This window comes from Pristiophorus japonicus, chromosome 32 (assembly GCF_044704955.1).
Source record: "Pristiophorus japonicus isolate sPriJap1 chromosome 32, sPriJap1.hap1, whole genome shotgun sequence".
Lineage (NCBI taxonomy): Eukaryota > Metazoa > Chordata > Chondrichthyes > Pristiophoridae > Pristiophorus > Pristiophorus japonicus.
Window position 1 is genome coordinate 11414988 of NC_092008.1, and position 21075 is coordinate 11436062.

At 47.5% G+C, this 21075-nt stretch overlaps 3 protein-coding genes across 6 annotated transcripts in view; 1 reads left to right on the top strand and 2 right to left on the bottom strand.

Annotated features, from left to right (window-relative positions):
• LOC139240497 (tubulin alpha chain-like) overlaps positions 1–21075 on the top strand; it is a 42058-nt gene that overhangs the window by 1452 nt on the left and 19531 nt on the right. Inside the window, exons 1-2 of one of the 4 annotated variants that reach the window (XM_070869037.1) lie at positions 11390–11472; positions 14945–15099. The exons of 1 other annotated variant lie outside the window; for it this stretch is intronic. The gene's annotated coding sequence lies outside the window, so the exon portion shown is untranslated. Of the gene's footprint in view, positions 1–11389; positions 11473–14944; positions 15100–16137; positions 16245–21075 lie in introns of those variants that run through there. 2 more of the 4 variants (XM_070869036.1, XM_070869038.1) reach the window with 2 other exon arrangements.
• LOC139240575 (uncharacterized) lies at positions 720–2480 on the bottom strand. The gene is made up of 2 exons (XM_070869117.1): positions 2343–2480; positions 720–1388 (listed from the first exon to the last, which is right to left on the bottom strand). The coding sequence occupies exons 1-2, from the start codon at positions 2478–2480 to the stop codon at positions 720–722; spliced, it is 807 nt and encodes a 268-aa protein (XP_070725218.1).
• LOC139240498 (tubulin alpha chain-like) lies at positions 8416–11910 on the bottom strand. Its single transcript, XM_070869040.1, has 5 exons — positions 11887–11910; positions 11216–11438; positions 10934–11082; positions 9308–9988; positions 8416–8783 (listed from the first exon to the last, which is right to left on the bottom strand). The coding sequence occupies exons 1-5, from the start codon at positions 11887–11889 to the stop codon at positions 8484–8486; spliced, it is 1356 nt and encodes a 451-aa protein (XP_070725141.1). The 5' UTR covers positions 11890–11910; the 3' UTR covers positions 8416–8483.

A 21075-nucleotide genomic window follows, 5' to 3' on the forward strand; every position in this document is an offset into this window, starting at 1 on the left:
GACCCTCCGAGACAGTCTGTACCCAGCAGTACATCCAGGGATGATGCAATGAATCTAGGCACCCTTCTGCTCCCTTTCCAGCCATCACAAATACTTTTATCCTTCAAATGGATTGTTGAAATCTACAAACTTCCACCTCTATTTCATCTGTGAACTGGGCCTTCAAATAGACGAAGGGACATCGCATCATGCGAGTTTGGGTTATGTCCTCTCACGCACATTGGAATCCAAACTAGGAAGGTAAATGATAATGGTACATTCCTATTGAAATTGGGCATTCCCACATGTACCAAGATGTGTCACGTTCATCACCCCATAATCGCCACATCTCCGCTTTCTTCCTGTCTCCATATTAATACTAGGGCCATGGAGTCTGACAGATGGCATCTGATGGATGGGGGTCTCGTAGATGGAGATCTGATGGATGGTAGTTTCATAGCTGGTAGTCTGATAGATGTGGGTCTGATTAATGAGGCTATAATAAATGGGGTTTGAAAGATGGGAATCTGACGGATGGTAGTCTCATAGATGGTGGTCATTTCGATGGTAATTGACAGATGTGGGTGATGGCTGATGTGCAACGGTCACCACATGTTTAAAAAATCCATGCAAGGCATCTTCCACCCCTTCAATTGGAGTTCAGGACTGGAATATCGGGTCCTTCATTGAAACATCTGTGAACCCATGTGGAAGCAAGTTATCCTCGTTCGAGGGACCGCCTATGATGATGATGAGATGTGGGTCTGATAGATGGGGGTCTGACTGAAGGGGGTCTGACTGAAGGGGGTCTGACTGAAGGGGGTCTGACTGATGGGGGTCTGATCGATGGGGGTCTGACTGATGGGGGTCTGACTGATGGGGGTCTGATAGATGGGGGTCTGATAGATGGGGGTCTGATAGATGGGGGTCTGATAGATGGGGGTCTGATAGATGGGGGTCTGATAGATGGGGGTCTGATAGATGGGGGTCTGATTGATGGGGGTCTGATTGATGGGGGTCTGATTGATGTGGGTCTGATAGATGTGGGTCTGATAGATGGGGGTCTGATAGATGGGGGTCTGATTGATGGGGGTCTGATAGATGGGGGTCTGATAGATGGGGGTCTGATACATGTGGGTCTGATTGATGGGGGTCTGATTGATGGGGGTCTGATTGATGGGGGTCTGATTGATGGGGGTCTGATAGATGGGGGTCTGATAGATGGGGGTCTGATAGATGGGGGTCTGATAGATGGGGGTCTGATAGATGGGGGTCTGATAGATGGGGGTCTGATAGATGGGGGTCTGATAGATGGGGCTCTGATTGATGGGGGTCTGATTGATGGGGGTCTGATAGATGGGGGTAGGACAGATGTGGGTCTGATAGATGTGAGTCTGACAGATGTGGGTCTGATAGATGGAGATCTTACAGATCTACATCAATTAGACCCCCATCTATCAGAACCCCATCTATCAGACCCCCATCTATGAGACCATCATCTATCAGACCCCCATCTATCAGATGTGGGTTTGTTGATAGGGATCTGACAGGTGAGGTGGATAGACGAGTATCTTTCATATGTAGGTCTGTGAGATGTGGGTTTGATAGGTAACATCTAACAGATGGGGATCTGAAAGATTTGAGTCTGATAGATGGATTTCCAATCGATGGGAGCCTGATAGAATGGGGCCTGATACATGGGGATGTGATCGATGTGAGCCTAACAATGTGGGGCTGATAGATGGGACTCTGATAGATTTGTGTCCGATTGATGTGGAGCTGATGGGAATCTGATAGATGAAATTCTGAGAGACGTGGATATGATAGTATGGGTCTAACAGATCGAGTTCTGATAGACGTGGTCCGATTGAGGCAGATATGATTGCTGGAGACTTGATAGATGTGGGTCTGAAAAATGGGGTTCTGATAGATATGGTCTGATAGACGTGGATGGATATCTAGATTCTATCCCATCTACTGCTTGCTCTTTCTTTGCTCAGCCTGTCCATGAGACACATCTACTGCTCCTTCGACTGTATTCCCACCAAACTGCTGACCACCCAACTTCCCTTCTCGCCTTCCATGTTAGCTGATATGGTTAACGCTTCTCTCTCCTCAGGTACTGTCCCCCCTCACCTTCAAATCCACCGTCATCACCCCTTGCCTCAAAAAAACCCACCCTTGATCCCTCATCCTTGCAATCTACCACCCCATCTCCAACCTCCCTTTCCTCTGGAAAGTCCTTGAATGTGTTGTCGCCTCCCAAATCCGTGCCCATTTTTCCCGCAATTATATTTTAGAATCCCTCCAATCCGGTTTCCGCTCCCACCACAGTACTGAAACTGCCCTCTCCAAACTCACACATGACATTCTAAGTGGCCGTTTCTCTCCTCTTCGTTCTCCGTCTGCCTGCCACCTTTGACACAGTTGACCACTCCATCCTCCTCCAATGCATCTCCTCTGTCATCCAGCTGGATGGAACTGCCCTTGCATGGTTCCATTTTTATCGATCGAATTGCAGCCAGAGAATCTCCTGCACCGGCATTGTTACCGCTGAAGTCCCCCAAGGATCTATCCTTGGCCCCCTCCTATTTCTCATTATTTCGGCATTATGATCTGAAAACAGCATCATGTTCCACATGTACGCTGATGGGCCCCAGCTCTACCTCACCACCACCTCAATTGAGCCCCCCACTGTCTCTGATTTTCCGATATTGGACGCTTGTTCGACATCCAATATTGGATGAGCACAAGATTTTCTCCAACTAAATACTGGGGAGGCTGAAGCCATTGTCTTTAGTCCCCGCAGCAAACTCGTTTTCCTCACCAACATTTCCATCCCTGGCAGTTATCTGAAGCTGAATCAGACCGTTCACAACCGTGGGGTTGTGTTTGACCCCGACTCCTGACCCTTTACCTGCTCCATCACCAAGGCTGCCTTCTTGCACCTCCGTAGCATCACCTGTCTCGAATCCTGCCTCAGCTAATCTGCTGCGGGATCCCCCAACCATGCATTGTCATTTCCAGGCCTCTCCTGGCAAGTTTCTTATGTTCCACCCTCCTTAAATTCAGCTCTGGAACTCCCTCCCTAAATCTCTCCATCCCTCTACATCTCTTTCCTCCTTCTCCTTAAACCCGACCTATTTGACCAAACTTTTTGTCATCTCTCCTGATATATCCTTCTGTGGCTCGGTGTCAAAAAATGTTTTATTGATATTGCTCATGTTAACAACAACAACTTGCATTTATATAGCGTCTGTAACGGAGTGAAACGTTCCAAGGCGCTTCACAGGAGTGTTATGAGATTTTAAAAAATTTACACTGAGCCGCATAAGGAGAAATTAGCGCAGGTTAAAGAGGTTTATTTGAAGGAGGAAAGAGAGGTAGAGAGGCGCTGAGGTTTAGGCAGGGAGTTCCAGAACTTGGGGCCCAGGCAGCAGAAGGCACGGCCACCGATGGTGGAGCGATTATAATCAGGGATGCTCAGGAGGGCAGAATTAGAGGAGTGCAGACATCTCAGGTGGCTTTGTGGGGCTGGAGGGGGTTACAGAGATAGGGAGGGGCGAGACCATGGATGGATCTGAAAACAAGGATGAGAATTTTGAAATTTGAGGCGAGCACAGGGGGTGATGTGTGAGTGGGACTCGGTGCGAGCTAGGACACGGGCAGCCGAGTTTTGGATCACCTCTAGTTTATGCAGGGTAGAATATGTGGGGGGCCAGCCAGGAGTACATTGAGGAGTAGTCAGGTCTAGAGGTGACAAAGGGTCTGATAGATGGCATCTGACATGTGGGTAGGATAAATGGGGATCTGATATATATGATCTGAGAGATGTGCGACTGATATGTAGTATCTAACAGATTTGGGTCTGACAGATGTGGATCTGATAGATTGATATGTGGTCATGAACCTTAGGATGTTTTGCTATGTTAAAGGCACTATATAAATGTTATAGTTGCTATCTGACAGTTGTGGGTCTTATAAATGGGAATCTGAAAGATTGGATCTGACAGACTCGGATCTGACAGATGGTGGTTTGTCAGAAATGGGTCTGATTGGTGGGGATTTGACAGAAAGGGGTCGGACACATTAGGGTCTTATATATGTAGGTCTGAGAGATATGGGACTGATTTGTAGGATCTGACAGATGTGGGTCTGACAGATGTGGCTCTGATAGATGAGGAGTTGATAAATGTGGATATGATAGACGGGGGTTGGGCTGATTGATGGGTTCTGATAAATGGACATATGATAGTGTGGGACTGATAGAATGGGGGCTGACAGAACGGGGTCTGATAGATGTGGTCTGATTGAGGCAGGTTTGATTGATGGAGATCTGATAGCAAGGCTTTGGACGATGGGGCCACTATAGATGGGGATCTCAGATGAGGTCTGAAAGAGGTGGGTCTGACAGATGTGGATCTAATACATGGGGTTTGAAAGATGTGGATCTGGCAAAGATGAGTCTGAAAGATGGACGTCTGACAGAGGAGGGGCTGATGGATGTGGATCTAATAGATTAGGGCCTGATAGATGGGGTTTTGATAGATGGCGTCTGTCAGATGTGGGTAGGATAGATGGAAATCTGATATGTGTGGTCTGAGAGATGTGGGACTGATGTGTAGGATCTAACAGACTTGGGTTTGACAGATGTGGATTTGACAGATGGAGTTTGATAGATGGCCTTCGGATAGATGGAATCTGAAAAATGTGTGTCTCATAGACGGGTATCTCATTGAGGGGGTCTGATAATTCAGCGTCTGATAGCTGGAGATCTGATAGATGTGGTTTTGATAGATGAGCGGGGTCTGATAGATGGTGGTCTGATGGATTGTAGCTGATAGATGTGGCTGACAGCTGGATGTCAGATTTAAAGAGGTCTTACAGATGAGGGTCTGCTGGATACAGAACTGATGAATGGGCTGTGATACATGTGAGTACAATATATGGATATCTGATAGATGGGCTCTGATTGATGAGGATCTGATAGATGGCGTCAGAAAAATGGGGACTGGATAGATGGGGTATGACAGAAGTGGGATGGATAACTAGGGATCTGGGGTGTGGAGCTGGCAGACGTGGGACTGACAGATGCGAGTATACAAATCGGGATTCCAGAGAGGGTCATAAAGCTGTGGATATGACAGATTTGGATATGGTGGATGGTGTCTAACGTATGTAGGTCTGATCGATGGGGATCTGATAGATGTCAGGCGTGAATCTCATACATGAAATTCTGATAGATGGAGTCTGGAAGATGGGGGCCTGGTAGAAATTTACAGCATGGAAGGAGGCCATTTCAGCCCATCGTATCCGCGCCAGCCGGCCAAGAGCCAGCCCAGCCTAATCCCACTTTCTATCTCTCAGACCGTAGCCCTGTAGGTTACGGCACTTTAAGTGCACATCCAAGTATTTTTTAAATGTGATGAGGCTTTCTGCCTCTAACATCCTTTCAGGCAGTGAGTTCCAGACCCCCACCACCCTTTGGTTGAAGACATTTCCCCTCGTATCTCCTCTAAACCACCCCCCAAATACTTTAAATCTATGCCCCCTGGTTGCTGACCTCTCTGCCAAGGGAAACAGGTCGTTCCTATCCACACTATCCAGGTCACTCATAATTTTATACACCTCAATCAGGTCTCCCCTCAGCTGCCTCTGTTCCAAGGAAAACAACCCCAGCCTATCCAATCTTTAGTGGTCTGATGGATTGTGGCTGATAGATGGGGCTGACAGCTATGTGTCTGAATTATAGGGGTCTGACAGATGAGGATCTGATAGATGTGTCTGATTGATAGAGTCTCATAGATGGGGGACTGGTAGATGTGGGTCTGATTGATGGGTTCTGATAGATGGATATCTGATAGACGTTGGGCTGATAGAATGGGAATTACAGATCGGAGTCTGATGGATGTGGTCCGATTGGGGCAAGTCTGGTTGATGAGGATCTGATAGAAAGGGTTAGAAAGACGAGGCCATAAATTGGTAGGGATTTTAGACAGGTTCTAAAAGATATGGGAATAATAGATTGGCTCTGATAGATGGGCTCTAACATATGTAGGTCCGACAGAATAGGATCTGATAGATGTGGGACAGATAGATTTGCGTCTGGTAGACGTGGGGTTGGTAGATGGGGAGCTGATAGATGTGGGTCTGACAGATGTGGGTCTGACAGAGGTTGGTGTGATAGATGTGGGTCTGACAGAGGTTGGTGTGATAGATGTGGGTCTGACAGAGGTTAGTGTGATAGATGTGGGTCTGACAGAGGTTGGTGTGATAGATGTGGGTCTGATAGAGGTTGGTGTGATAGATGTGGGCATGACAGATGAAGGTCTGATGGATTGGATTCTGATAGATGGCGTCTGACAGATAAAACTATAAGAACATAAGAAATAGGAACAAGAGTAGGCCATACGGCCCCTCGAGCCTGCTCCGCCATTCAATACAATCTTCGCTGATCGGATCATGGACTCAGCTCCACTTCCCTGCCCGCTCCCCAAAACCCCTTATCGTTTAAGAAACCGTCTATTTCTGTCTTAAATTTATTCAATGTCCCAGCTTCCACAGCTCTCTGAGGCAGCAAATTCCACAGATTTACAACACTCTGATAAAAAAATTTTCACCTCATCTCAGTTTTAAATGGGCGGCCCCTTATTCCAAGATCGTGCCCTCTAGTTCGATTCTCCCTCATCAGTGGAAACATCCTCTCTGCTTATCTTGGCTTATAAACCAACACAATTCCAAAATGGTTTTTCAACTGTAATTATTTTCTTGATGATAATTAGTAACATCAATGTTAATTTGTTATTTTTTACTTTATTAATTAACATGTCGTTTTGTAACATAAATGTGAAATTTAATTAAACTCTTTCCCCTTTCTAAATTAATAAACCTTATTCTTCCTCCTCCTCAGTCCTTTTGCAAAGGCCAGCATTTATTGCCCATTCCTAATTGCCCTCTAGAAGGTGGTGGTGAGCTTCTTGAACCGCTGCAGTCCGTGTGGTGAAGGTGCTCCCACAGTGCTGTTGGGGAGGGAGTTCCAGGATTGTGACCCAGCGACGATGCAGGAACGCCGATATATTTCCAAGTCGGGATGTTGTGTGTGACTCGGAGGGGAACGTGGAGGTGGTGGTGTTCCCATCTGCCTGCTGCCCTTGTCCTTCTAGACGGTAGAGGTTGCGGGTTTGGGAGGTGCTGCTGAAGAATCCTTGACATGTTGCTGCAGTACATCTTGTAGATGGTACACACTGCAGCCACGGTGCGCCGGTGGTGGAGGGAATGAATGTTGAAGGTGGTGGGTAGCGTGCCGATCAAGCGGGCTGTTTTGTCCTGGATGATGTCGAGCTTCTTGTGTGTTGTTGGAGCTGCAACTCATCCAGGCAAGTGGAGAGTATTCCATCACACTCCTGGCTTGTGCCTTGTAGATGGTGGAAAGACTCTTGCTTGAGGCCTTGGTTTTCAGGAAGCTGCAGAATACCCAGTGGAAAGTCTTTGGTGGAAAGACATTGGTGGTAAGACACTCGCTGCAGAATACCCAGCCTCTGATCCGCTCTTGTAGCCACAGCATTTATGTGGCTGGTCCAGTTAAGTTTCTGGTCAATAATGACCCTCAGGATGTTGATGGTAATGCCGTTGAGTGTCAAGGGGAGGTGGTTAGACTCTGGCTTGTTGGAGATGGTCATTGCCTGCCACTTGTGTGGCACAAATGTTACTTGTCACTTATCAGCCCAAGCCTGAATGTTGTCCAGGTCTTGCTGCATACGGGCATGGACTGCTCTCTTATCTGAGGAGTTGTGAATGGAACTGAACACTGTGCGGTCATCAGCGAATATCCCCACTTCTGATCTTATGATGGAGGGAAGGTCATTGATGAAGCAGCTGAAGCAGGTTGGGCCTAGGGCACTGCCCTGAGGAACTCCTGCAGTGATGTCCAGGGGCTGTTCCATCTAAAAGGAATCAGGGAGAAAGCTTTCCAGCAACCAAAATCATCCTACTTTGGAGTGGAGAGTGGGCCAGTGGAGAGTTTTCGCCCTGATTCCCAGCGGTGGACTGAATTGGCACCAGGAGGAGGAGAGAGAAGGGGAGAGACACAGAGAGAACGATTGAGGGAGCTAGAGGAGAGAGACCGAGAGAAAAGGGGAAGAGATAAAGGGAGAAGCAGGAAGAGAGAAGAGGAACTAGACAGGAAGGCCTTTGTAAGGTCAAAGACCCTCAGATTCCCCTGCAAAGTAAAATCTGTTCGAATACCCGTGGGGGTTAATTAATCCCATTTTGGGTTCAGAGGAACCTTTAACTTTAACCCTTTTCATAGTGTTTCCCAACCTCTTGTGTATTCTTAGCAAATAAACGGACACAATTCTAAAATGATTTATCAAATACATTTATTTTCTTGATAATTAGTAATATCAGTGAAATTATTATTATTTTACTTTCTAAATTAATAAATCGTTTTGTAACATAAATGTGAAACTTAATTAAACTTTTTTCACTTTCTAAATTAATAAATCTTATTCTTCCTCCTCCTCCGCCCTCTTGTCAAGATCGGCAGAATCGACCCCCACCTCTTCGTAATCCTTCTCGAGTGACGCCAAGTCCTCCCGTGCGTCCTGGAACTCCCCTTCCTCCAGCCCCTCTCCCACGTACCAGTGGACAAAGGCCCGCTTGGCGTACATCTTGTCGAATTTGAGGTTGAGGCGGGTCCAAGCCAAGGAAATGGCGGTGGTGTTGCTCAGCATACAAACAGCGCGCTGCACCTTTGCCAGATCGCCCCCTGGCACCACCGTCGGGGGCTGGTAGTTGATGCCAACCTGTGGGGGCAAGAGAATACGTTAGATTTCAGTTGCACAAAAAGAAACGTCAGAATCACATCTGTTGACAGGCACTTAATTATCAGAAAGGTATATTGTTGAAAGTTTGTGTCTTTCACTGTAGAAGACACCAGCACTGGCTATTCACTGGGCATTTCCCCGAGTTCTGAAAGTTCAGTTTCTAATGGAAGGTCACTGTGCCATGAGGTTGCAATCAGGAGCTAATTCTGTTTTGGCATTTACTGTCTCGCTTGAGGCCTTGGTTTTCAGGAAGCCTTTTCCTTGTTTCAAGGCGGGAACTCTCCTGGGACATTCAGGACTGCATTCAAGGATTGAAGCTGAGAATTACACCTCGAGCCTCAGAGGGAGCTCCTTTTTGTCCAGGAATGGGGAGGGACTGTTCCTGAATGGATGGACATCTTTTGACCCGGTCAGAACAGCCGTATTGTTCACGTGGGAGATCAGGTTGTCACAGTGCATGTTTCCTCAGGGCCCCATGGATTGGACACAGAAGCCACACTTACCTTGAACCCAGTCGGGCACCAATCAACAAACTGGATCGAGCGCTTGCTCTTGATGGTGGCAATGGAAGCGTTGACATCCTTCGGCACCACGTCCCCTCGGTACAGCATGCAGCACGCCATGTACTTGCCTTGGCGGGGGTCGCACTTCACCATCTGGTTGGCTGGCTCAAAGCATGCGTTGGTGATCTCCGCAGTGGATAGTTGCTCGTGGTAAGCCTTCTCGGCCGAAATAAGGGGCGCATAGGTCGCCAGCGGGAAGTGGATGCGGGGATAGGGGACCAGGTTGGTTTGGAACTCAGTCAGATCCACATTCAGGGCACCGTCGAACCGTAGTGACGCTGTGATGGACGACACTAACTGTGCCATGAGACGGTTGAGGTTGGTGTAGGTGGGACGCTCGATGTCAAGGTTACGGCGACACACATCGTAAATGGCCTCGTTGTCCACCATGAAGGCACAGTCAGAGTGCTCGAGGGTGCAGTGGGTGACCAGCACGGAATTGTAGGGCTCGACCACCGCGGTGGAAATCTGCGGCGCTGGGTAAACGGAAAACTCCAGTTTGGATTTTTTGCCGTAGTCGACGGAGAGTCTCTCCATCAGGAGCGAAGTAAAGCCCGAGCCGGTCCCACCCCCGAAACTGTGGAAGATGAGGAAACCCTGTAGTCCTGTGCACTGGTCAGCCTGTGAGCAAAGAAAGTGAACAACATTAAATGGATCAGGAAATGCAATCTATAGTCAAGGGCCAGTTAAAGCTGTACAGAAGCAAATGGACAGCCAGTCCCTGGTGAGATGGAACAGTTAGTGGGAGCTTGCGAGATGGGACAGTGAGAGCCTGAGCGGTGAGGCAATGGGGGCAGTGGAGAAATACCACCAACTATGTCTCTGCAAGAGCCTACAAATCCCCTGGGAGGACTGACGCACAAATATTAGCGTCCTCATCCAAGACAACATCCCCAGCATCGAAGCACTTACCACACTCGACCAGCTCCACTGGGCAGGCCACATCGTTCACATTCCAGACACGAGACTCCCAAAGCAAGCACTGTACTCGGAACTATTCCACGGCAAACGATCCAAAGGCGGGCAGAGGAAACATTGCAAGGAAACCCTCAAAGCTTCCCTGATAAAGCCTCACTACTGACACCTGGGAGTCCCTGGCCAAAGACCAGTCTGCCCTAAGTGGAGGAAATGCATCCGGGAGGGTGCTGAGCCCCTCGAGTATCGTCGCCGAGAGCATTCAGAAATAATGCGCAGGCAGCGGAAGGAGCGTGCGGCAAACCAGACTCCCTGCCCACCCCTTCCCTCAACAACTATCTGTCCCACCTGTGACAGGGGCTGTGGTTCTCATATTCGACTGTACAGTCACCTAAGAACTCATGCTAAGATTGGAAGGAAGTCTTCCTCCATTCCGAGGGACTGTCTATGATGATGATGCAGTGGGAGGGGCTGGGCCAGGGTAGTGGGGCAGTGGGGAGAAGATAGATGCCCAACAGGGCCCAATCCGAGCTGTGACTACTGCGGGCCCGCCTCCTTTCCCTGAAGCGCAGGATATTGGAATCACCCCGAATTATTTCACAGGGCAATGGGAGACAGGAATTTCCGGCACACCAAAGCGACAGAACCTACCACCTTCCGGACACGATCCAAGACCAGATCCACAATCTCCTTGCCGACCGAGCAGTGGCCCCGTGCGTAGTTATTGGCCGCATCCTCCTTGCCGGTGATGAGCTGCTCGGGGTGAAAGAGCTGTCGGTAAGTGCCGGTGCGAACCTCATCTGGGGGGCAGAGAACCGAGACTTAAGGACAGGAATACAGGACATTGCAGTAACTTTGATACATCCAGGCCACGGTGCAATGCGATTAGAGAGAGCACTGACTGACCAACCCACCAACAATCACTCCCCTTACCAATCACAGTGGGCTCCAGATCTATAAACACGGCTCGGGGAACGTGCTTGCCTGCCCCCGTCTCACTGAAGAAGGTGTTGAAGGAATCATCGCCACCTCCGATGGTCTTGTCACTGGGCATCTGCCCGTCCGGCTGGATCCCATGCTCCAGGCAATACAGCTCCCAGCAAGCGTTGCCGATCTGCACACCCGCCTGGCCAATGTGGATTGAAATACACTCACGCTAAAGAGGGAAGATCACATGATTACTCACACAGGTAGGAGGGTAATGCTTTATACAGTCAGTGGGATTGGAAGGAGAGGGCTGTGTGGGCAGCATCGCATTGTGTTACAGTAACCTCTGGGTCCTCTCCATTCCCTATTGATCCTGCATTCCAAGTGGACCCTTACTCCCAGGCTTTGGGAAATTCCCGATCTCTGGATCCCCAGTGCTGTGTGGATCTCCCATTGCTGTGGGTGATTGGATCCTGTAAGCACCGCCCCCTCTACTGTGATTGCTGTACACTCCCTGTGGATCTCCCGTCTCTCGGTGGATCGCTCCTCTCTCCCAGTGGATCCCCCCCCCCCCCCCCCTGTAGCTCCCCCACTCTCCCTGTAGATATGCTCTCCCTGTCGGGCTCTCTATCTCGGTGGAACCCCGCCGCTCCCTGCGCTCCACGTCGCGCCCTTACCATAATGTCCTTCTAATCTCGCGGCTCCTGAGCATGTGGTGCGTATGTGGCCGCCCGCGCTATTTATACCGCATCCCATTGAGGCAAATCCGGCTCTGATTGGTTCCTGAGCACAAAGGGCTCCGGTTGCTCGGAGCAAAATGAACAAGTAAGTCACGACGCTGCTCAGCGCGGATTGGTTGCTTTGTGCAAAGGGGCGGGACCAAGTGTCCGCAACAATTGGTTATGGGAGCCATGGGCAACAAGTGAGACTCTTTGTCTGTCTTAAGTTGGTTAGCTCACGATAATTGTATCATCCTCAATTCAAAGGTGTCAAGCGACCCCTTGTTAAAGGGGAACAAGAATTAAACTGTAAATTAAACAACATTTAACAAACTGACTTTGTCTATCAGACGCTCGTCTCAAGGCACCATCGATCAGATCCCATTAATAATGGACTGCAACATTTTCCCAACCACAGATATTAGACTAACTGGTCTATAGTTTCCTGCTTTTTGTCTGCCTCCTTTTTTAAACAGGGGTGTTACATTTGCAGTTTTTCAATCTGCTGGGACCTCCCCAGAATCCAGGGAATTTTGGTAAATTACAAACAATGCATCCACAATCCCTGCCGCTACTTCTCTTAAGACCCTAGGATGCAATCCATCCGGTCCAGGGAATTTATCTGCCTTTAGTCCCATTATCTTAGTGAGTACCACCTCCTTAGTGATTGTGATTGTGTTGAGTTCCTCCCCACCTATAGCCCCTTCACCATCCACTGTTGGGATATTTTTAATGTCCTCGACTGTAAAGATTGATACAAAATATTTGTTCAGAGTTTCTGCCATCTCCATGTTCCCCATTACTAATTCCCCGGTCTCATCCTCTATTATCTTTACTTTAGCCACTCTTTTCCTTTTTATATACCTATAGAAACTCTTGCTATCTGTTTTTGTATTTCGTGCTAGTTTACTTTCATAGTCTATCTTCCCTTTCTTAATCTTAAATAGAGGGATAAAGTACAAAAGCCGGGAGGCTATGCTAACCTCTATAAAACGCCTATTAGATTATTGTCTCCAATTCTGGGCACCACGCTTTAGAAAGGATGTGAAGACTTTGGAGAGGGTACTGAAAATATTTACTAGAATGGTTCCAGGCATGAGGGAATAGAGTTACATGGAGAGACTGGAGAAGCTGGAGATGTTTTCCTTGCAGCAGAGAATGCTAAGAGGAGATTGATATAGATGTTTAAAACCATGAAGGATTTAGACAGAGTAAATAACGAGAGACTGTTTCCACTGGCTGAAGGGTCGTTAATAAGAAGGCACAGGTGGAAAGTGCTTGGCAAAAGAACCCGAGGCGACGCGAGGAAAACCCTTTTTATGCGACGAGTGGTTAGGATTTGGAATGCAGCGTCTGGTAGGATGGTGGGCACAGATTGAACAGGGAAAGAGCTAGGGAGTAGGATAAACTGGGTTGCTCTTTGAAAGGGCGGGCTCAAACTCCATGGGCCCAATGGCCTCCTTCTGTGCTGTACTACTGTATGATCTATGATCATGTCCCCACCTACCTGACTCTGTCTATTAGTCCCACATCCATCCCACCCCCACCCACTTTTTAAAAAAGGAGGGAGAGAGAAAACAGGGAATTATAGACTGGTTAGCCTGACATCGGCAGTGGGGAAAATGTTGGAATCAATTATTAAAGATGTAATAGCAGCACATTTGGAAAGCAGTGACAGGATCGGTCCAAGTCAGCATGGATGTATTAAAGGGAAATCATGCTTGACAAATCTTTTAGAATTTTTTGAGGATGTAACTAGTAGAGTGGACAAGGGAGAACCAGTCGATGTGGTGTATTTGGACTTTCACAAGGCTTTTGACAAGGTCTCACACAAGAGATTGGTGTGCAAAATTAAAGGACATGGTATTGGGGGTAACGTATTGACGTGGATAGAGAATTCGTTGGCAGACAGGAAGCAGAGAGTAGGAATAAACGGGTCCTTTTCAGAATGGCAGGCAGTGACTAATGGGGTACCGCAAGGTTCAGTGCTGGACCCCAGCTATTTACAATATACATTAATGATTTAGACGAAGGAATTGAATGTAATATCTCCAAGTTTGCAGATGACACTAAGCTGGGTGGCAGTGTGAGCTGCGAGGAGTATACTAAGAGGCTGCAGGGTGACTTGGACAGGTTACGTGAGTGGGCAAATACATGGCAGATGCAGTATAATGTAGATAAATGTGAGGTTATCCACTTTGGTGGCAAAAACAGGAAGGCAGAATATTATCTGAATGGTGACAGATTAGGAAAAGTGGAGTCATGGCTGTCATGGTAAATCAGTCATTGAAAGTTGGCATGCAGGTACAGCAGGCGGTGAAGAAGGCAAATGGCATATTGGCCTTCATAGCGGGAGGATTTGAGTTTCGGAGCAGGGAGGTCTTACTGCAGTTGTACAGGGCCTTGGTGAGGCCACACCTTGAATATTGTGTACAGTTTTGGTCTCCTAATCTGAGGAAGGACATTCTTGCTCTTGAGGGAGTGCAGCGAAGGTTCACCATACTGATTCCCGGGATGGCAGGACTGACATATGAAGAAAGACTGGATCGACTAGGCTTATATTCACTGGAATTTAGAAGAATGAAAGGGGATCTCATAGAAACATGTAAAATTCTGACGGGGTTGGACAGGTTAGATGCAGGAAGAATGTTCCCAATGTTGGGGAAGTCCAGAACCAGGGGTCGCCGTCTAAGGATAAGGGGTAAGCCATTTAGGACCGAGATGAGGAGAAACTTCTTCACTCAAGAGAATTGTGAACCTGTGGAATTCTCTACCACAGAAATTTGTTGAGGCCAGTTCGTTAGATATATTCAAAAGGAGTTAGATGTGGCCCTTATGGCTAAAGGGATCGAGGGGTATGGAGAGAAAGCAGGAATGGGGTACTGAGGGAATGATCAGCCAAGATCATATTGAATGGTGATGCAGGCTTGAAGGGCCGAATGTCCTACTACTCCACCTATTTTCTATGTTTCTATTTTGTATGTTTCTCACTTAGTCTATCTATATTCCTTTGTAGACTATTCGTGTTCTCTTGGATATACTTGTCTTGGAGGCAGTACAACAGAAGTTCTCTTGATTGATTCCTGGGATGAGATATTGTGATACAAAAAAATGGCCATGTGGTTGATAATGATGAAGAAAGCTGCAGGAAGATATCGATGAACTGGTCAGGTGGGCGAAACAGTGGCAAATGAAATTCAATCCAGAGAAGTGTGAGGTGATGCATTTGGAGAGGGCTAACAACGTGAGGGAATACACATTAAATGGGAGTACATTGAGAAGCGTAGAGTAACAAAGAGACCTTGGAGTGCAGGTCCACAGATCCCTGAAGGTAGCAGTGTAAATGTAGATTCTTTTCTCTCAATCTGGTTCAGTAAAATTACTGAGTCGAATACCTCTTGTGCTTGGAACAAAGCAGTCTTTATTTTACTGGCCGGCAAGACCTATCAGACAGAAGATATACCCTCTGGATAGAGCGTACACACTCCCTACGGATAGGTGAAGTTACATCGTAAAGCGACAACAGTTATACATTCTCGGCAAAAGATAACAAGATAGGGCTAGAGTGACATCCTAGTTCAACCTATCTCTTTTGGTCCCTCTTTCCCTTTGTCCACTCATAAGCCGACCTAAGTATGGTCTGATTTTAAACAAAGACCTTCTGGTAATGTTTCAGGTTAATAACATGATTTAATAAGACCTTGAGGTTTTTCTGCAAGCTGTGGGTTTTGTTTCAATATGTGTTAGTGTTGTAACATTTCGCAGTCTCGAGTCCGAGATGTCATGGCTATTCCTCCATGAATTCTTTGTTAGCTTATACTGTCCCTATACAATTCCCACGTTCTCAACTTCAATGTCTCTATACATTTTAAACATTCATATTCCCCCTTTTTATCATTCCATGATAACACTTAGGATCATTCTAGGAGTAAAATGTATAGGGAATGTGAACACACCTAATATCCAGAAAAGTTCCCATTTTGCGCATAAACATAAGACATGTAGCTCTCGTCTCTGTCTCCCCTCCCATGCGCCGAAACTGTCATATATCAACACTATTATACAGACTGTGGCATACAGACAGTTTCATATTATGGCTCAGGATTCAGATAAATAGTCCAATTATTTTGCTGATTAAAAGAGTTCAGTTTTCCCGTCTCTCTTCTCAGGTCACCGTCGGTGTAGCTGGCTGTCTATCACTACGGGTAAAAGTTCAAACTGGTCCACGTTCCAATTAGGATGCCAACGGCCTTGTTCAGCTATGGAGAAGAGGAAGTCTGGAACAGAAACAGGAGTTAGAATAACCAGTAAAATAGGTTCGTTAGAGGGTGGTGAGCTTGCAGTGGTGCAGGTGAACCCAGGCACTTTTCCCCTCAACCTTGGCTGCAGTGGGGGTAGTGAGTAACACCTGAAAAGGCCCCTCCCATTGTGGCTCTAATCCCTTCCGAATCCATACTTCCCTGGTGCCGCGAGGGACAATTCGGGTAAAATTGGGAGGTCGAGGTGAGCATCTTGAACCTGGTTGTGAACTAGTCGCAGAGCCTGAGTCAGAGAAAGAACATAGGTGGTCATCAGTCGAGCTGAGATCTCATATCTAGGAACAATTTCCCTCATTAACACCTTAACAACAGTTTGAGCCTTATTGTCCAGGTTAGGGTCGGCTTCAATCCATCTGCTAAACACATCTACTATTACTAACACATATTTGTAACACTGAACTTTTTGCAACTCAATGTAGTCCAACTGAAATGTCTCAAAGGGACCTTCGGGTAGGGGCGTTTTACCCCAATCACAGGGGACTCCCTTCCCTGGATTATGTTGCTGGCCAACCAGGCAACGACTACTGATGTTCTGGGTGAGCGCCTGGAGTCTAGGGTGCCACCAAGTAGCCAAAAGTGTGTCACTCGTGGTCCTTGCTCCACAATGATTAGCAAAATGCATACATTCAATAACCCATAGAGCCAACTTGTCAGACATGCAAGTCTATTCCGCGGGAGTGATCCAGAGTTTAGAAACATTGTCATAAGTACATGCATAATATTTCCACAACAGTTTATCTTTTTCAGGAGCGTCCTCCTGTGCTTTTATAACATCTTGGATGGTTGGCATTGGTTTTTCCGAGGCTAACTTATCCTTCGCAGGATTTTTAGTCTGACACATAATTTTAGGCACTACCATCTGTTGGTCACGAGAGGCCTGTTTGGCCTCTTGGTCAGCACAACGATTCCCTATATCAACCAGAGAATTTCCGGCAGTGTGGGTGGTACATTTGACAATGGCAATGCGTTTGGGGAACATGAGGGCTTGCAACAAATCAGATACTAGTTGTTTATGAGATATCTCATTCCCCTGTGAGGTTAGGAATCCCTTATTTTTCCATAATTGTCCGAAATCATGGGCCACCCCAAAGGCATACCTAGAGTCGGTATAGATATTGACTTTGAGATCTTTAGCCAAGATACAGGCTCTGGTAAGGGCAAATAGTTCAGCTTGTTGAGCAGAATAGGCAGTTTCAAAAGCGGCAGATTCCAAGACCTGATTCTCCTGGTTTACTATGGCGTATCCTGAGATTCGTGTATCTTCTGGATTAATTGAAGTACTTCCGTCAACATACATAAACAATCATGACTGGGCTCTTCCTCATCTTGGGGTGGCTCAGTAAGAATACAGTCTGGATCTTCCATTGGTACATCAACTAAATCTTCCCTGACTGATGTGGCCTCTTAAATTAAAGATAAAACAGGCCGGATTAATTGCAGTACAGTGCCGAAAGGTCAGTTTAGGATTGCCTGTGATTTCAGTGGGTTCTGTCGGATAGAGGGCCAGTCCACATTGCCCTGCACTGGGATCTCAATCGGATCAATGGGAGTATAACCCACTTGGGAGGGGTCCTCTGCCCACACATGAGGATCCACATAGTTAGGTATGTCCGAGCCAGTATGATGCTGTAGAGTCGTTAAGACCTTCTCGGGGTCCCCATGAAATTGGACTGTTCGGCCATGTTTTACGATTTGCACATCCCAGCTGGTAGGGTCAGCCTCATCTATGGCCTTGCGTACCATAACTCCCAAATCTTTAGCATGGTGAGGGGCTAATACTTCACGAGCAATATGCGGTGCCATTGTTAGGGGCTGTTTCCACAGATTCTTATCCACTTCCACAAAATCTGCCTCTCCTTCCGGTCCAGTCACTCTAGCCCTTAATAGAATTCCCTTCACTTTCCCTTCGTGATCCTGATAAAAGTTCTGCAGGTCCTGATTCTTTCCGCTGGGATCGCATGCTAGGGTTACGTGATAGGGTTCCTGCGGCAGGTCCAGAGACCACCACTGAGGGGTTCTAGTGGTATTATACTGCCGCTTAAGGGTTCCTTGTTTTACAATAATCCCATCATCTCCACACTCCAAATGCAACTGGAATTTGCAGAGGAGGTCTCTAGCCATCAAGTTACAGTCCAGATTGGTAGTGATAACAAATCAATGTTCTACCGATTCTTCCTGGTAACTCACTTTAACTGATTCTGACACCGGAAATGTCGAGATTTGTCCCAGGAATCCTGAAAGTTCCTGTGTTTCAGTAGAGGCAGGGAGTATAAGCTTTGATTGTACAGAAGACATAAAGGCTCCCGTATCTATCAGAAAGGGTCTCCACTCGTTCAGAATTTTTAACAATATCATTGGTTCGTCGTCCGGGGAGGATCCCTGTACAATCAAGCTGCGTAGTCAATCGGGGGACAATTGACCAAAGGGGTTGTTCTGGGAGAAGTTAGTGTAAGATCCTCCTCTCCCCCCTTGCCCCCCTCCTCTTCCTCCTCTTCCTTTTCCATGCTGACGGTAGGGGCAATTTTTATTCCAATGTCCTTCCTGCCCACAATTAAAACAGTCAATTCCTCTTACCCAGTCCCGGCCTCTTCTCATACCATGCCGGGGACAATAGGGAGGTTTATTAGCAGGGCTCGGGCCGTTTGGTTGTTTAGTATAACCGTATCCTTGCTTATCCATCCAATGCAACACTACGGTTCTATTGATCCTTCCTCCCGAGATGGCTCTTCCTTTCTAGTCACGTATTCAGTCTTGACCCGGGTTGGGGGCGCACCTCCCCCCTCCCCTTTCTTTTCCTGCCAATAATATCTAACTGCCCTTTCCATTTGTCCGGATAGCGTGAGCAATCAAATAGTTGTTCGAAGATCACATAGACATCTATAGTGGGGTGGTCTGCAGCTTGTTGTGCATCAGGGTTTGGCATTGGTCTGACAGGGAATGGGTGTCGGGACTTTGGGATCTTGGAAATAATTTCTAGGTCGGAGGATGTTTCGGAGCTGTCTGACTGCTTGACAGTTCTGCGTCTCGATCGGCGGGGGTGTTTGCTATATCTTTCACAACTTGGACTGGTAGATTGACTAGAAGATTTACGGGACTGTCTGTGATATCGAGATATAGTTCTGCCCTTTCGAGTGTGAGATCTGGTCCTTTCGGCTATATTGCTTGTGAACTGGGGATCCGAATCGCTATCAGAGGATGAGGAGTCAGTTTGGGTTTGTTGCTTTGGTGGTATGGGGTTATTTTTAACTCCTCTCGCTGAAGTGTAAGGTGGAGGGTGTTGGGAAGAGGACTGGAGCAAGGGGCCAGGGGGTGCGGGAGGCGCCGTTGGGCGCTGAGTCAGTGACCACTCATCAATTTCATCATCAGCCTCGGTTAACACAAAGCCAGCCATTTTACTATGTAGTCGGTCAATACCTTTCTCAGAGGTCCCAGAGGATCTTTTAGTAAGTTTCTCGTGCGCACATTCTTTTTTTTTAAAGACGTCTACAGTTTTAACATGTGTTCCCTCTGTCAATGAAAGTCCTAATTTATTTGCCAACTTGACAGAAGTGATGCATCTTTTAATTTTTTTTTTGACAATCCCTGTGCTTTTTTTTTAACTACCTCTACGCTTCTAGTGCCACCTAGAGGCCATTGATCATCTCCCAATAATTTGTTCAGGGCTCCTGATAATTTTCTAAAGTCTTCAGCTCTTTCAGGGAATTCTTCACATAACTTTTGTAGCGGACTACCCGCATCCGTTGTTTTATCCAACTGATTACCCATTATCGTGTTGTTACGCGTTCACGTAGTCGTGCGATTTAAACAAACTTAAAACGAACAGACTTTGCTGAAAAACAGACTTAACAAACTTACTAATCTAACACAAAACCGCGTCGCCCCGCGGCTCGCGTTTCCATGCGATTCCACCTAAACACGCTTGACAAACTCAACACACAGCCGCGTCGCCCCGCGGCTCGTGTCTCCACGCGATTCCACCGAAACACGCTTGACAAACTCAACACACAGCCGCGTCGCCCCGCGGCTCGCGATTCCACCGAAACACGCTTGACAAACTCAACACACAGCCGCGTCGCCCCGCGGCTCGCGTCTCCACGCGATTCCACCGAAACACGCTTGACAAACTCAACACACAGCCGCGTCGCCCCGCGGCTCGCGTCTCCACGCGATTCCACCGAAACACGCTTGACAAACTCAACACACAACCGCGTCGCCCCGCGGCTCGCGTCTCCACGCTATTCCACCGAAACACGCTTGATAAACTCAACACACAACGACTTACAGAAATCAGCACTGACTTTCGAGGTTCGCGTTGCTGCGCGTTCGCGTTGGCCCACGTTTACGCGCGCGTGCGCCGCCGCCGCACGTCTCGCGTCACCACGCGTTTACGTTGCCGTGCGTCTGCGTCTGCCTTTCTCCACTCGGCCGCACGCTCGCGCCGCTGCGCATCTCGCGTCGTTGCGCGTCAGCGCTGCTGCGCGTTCGCGTCGGCCCTACCTTCCGAATTGCTGCGGGCTTTAAATTCAATCAGTGCCTAGACGGGCCAAGTGATATACAAGGTCGACGTCATACCTGAATTGAACACCTATCCTCTATTTAATTCCCCATAAGCCTTATTTTATTCCCTGTGAGCCTAATTTTCTAAATTTGATTTCTTATGAGCCTTATTTAATTTCTTTTAGTCTCCAAATTTCCCTATCCTTTCGCGTCACTGCGCAGTTTAAATCCAATCAGTCAATGAAAGCCCTAATTTAATGGAGTTTTTCTGCCTACTGGACAGGAGTGATTTATTTTTTTTTAGACTGCAGTGGAATTTTTCTCATAATTT

What these genes read in the sequence shown, in the direction of transcription:
- LOC139240575 (XM_070869117.1), bottom strand. Translation starts at nt 2,480, where the DNA reads ATGGAACCATGCAAGGGCAGTTCCATCCAGCTGGATGACAGAGGAGAT. An exon ending in ACGGCCACTTAGAATGTCAT is followed by an intron (nt 1,389 to 2,342) that starts GTGTGAGTTTGG and finishes TCCATCTATCAG; the next exon opens with ACCCACATCTGTCAGACTCA.
- LOC139240498 (XM_070869040.1), bottom strand. An exon ending in TCTGGAGCCCACTGTGATTG is followed by an intron (nt 11,083 to 11,215) that starts GTAAGGGGAGTG and finishes TCTGCCCCCCAG; the next exon opens with ATGAGGTTCGCACCGGCACT. An exon ending in GGTGCCCGACTGGGTTCAAG is followed by an intron (nt 8,784 to 9,307) that starts GTAAGTGTGGCT and finishes TTGCCCCCACAG; the next exon opens with GTTGGCATCAACTACCAGCC.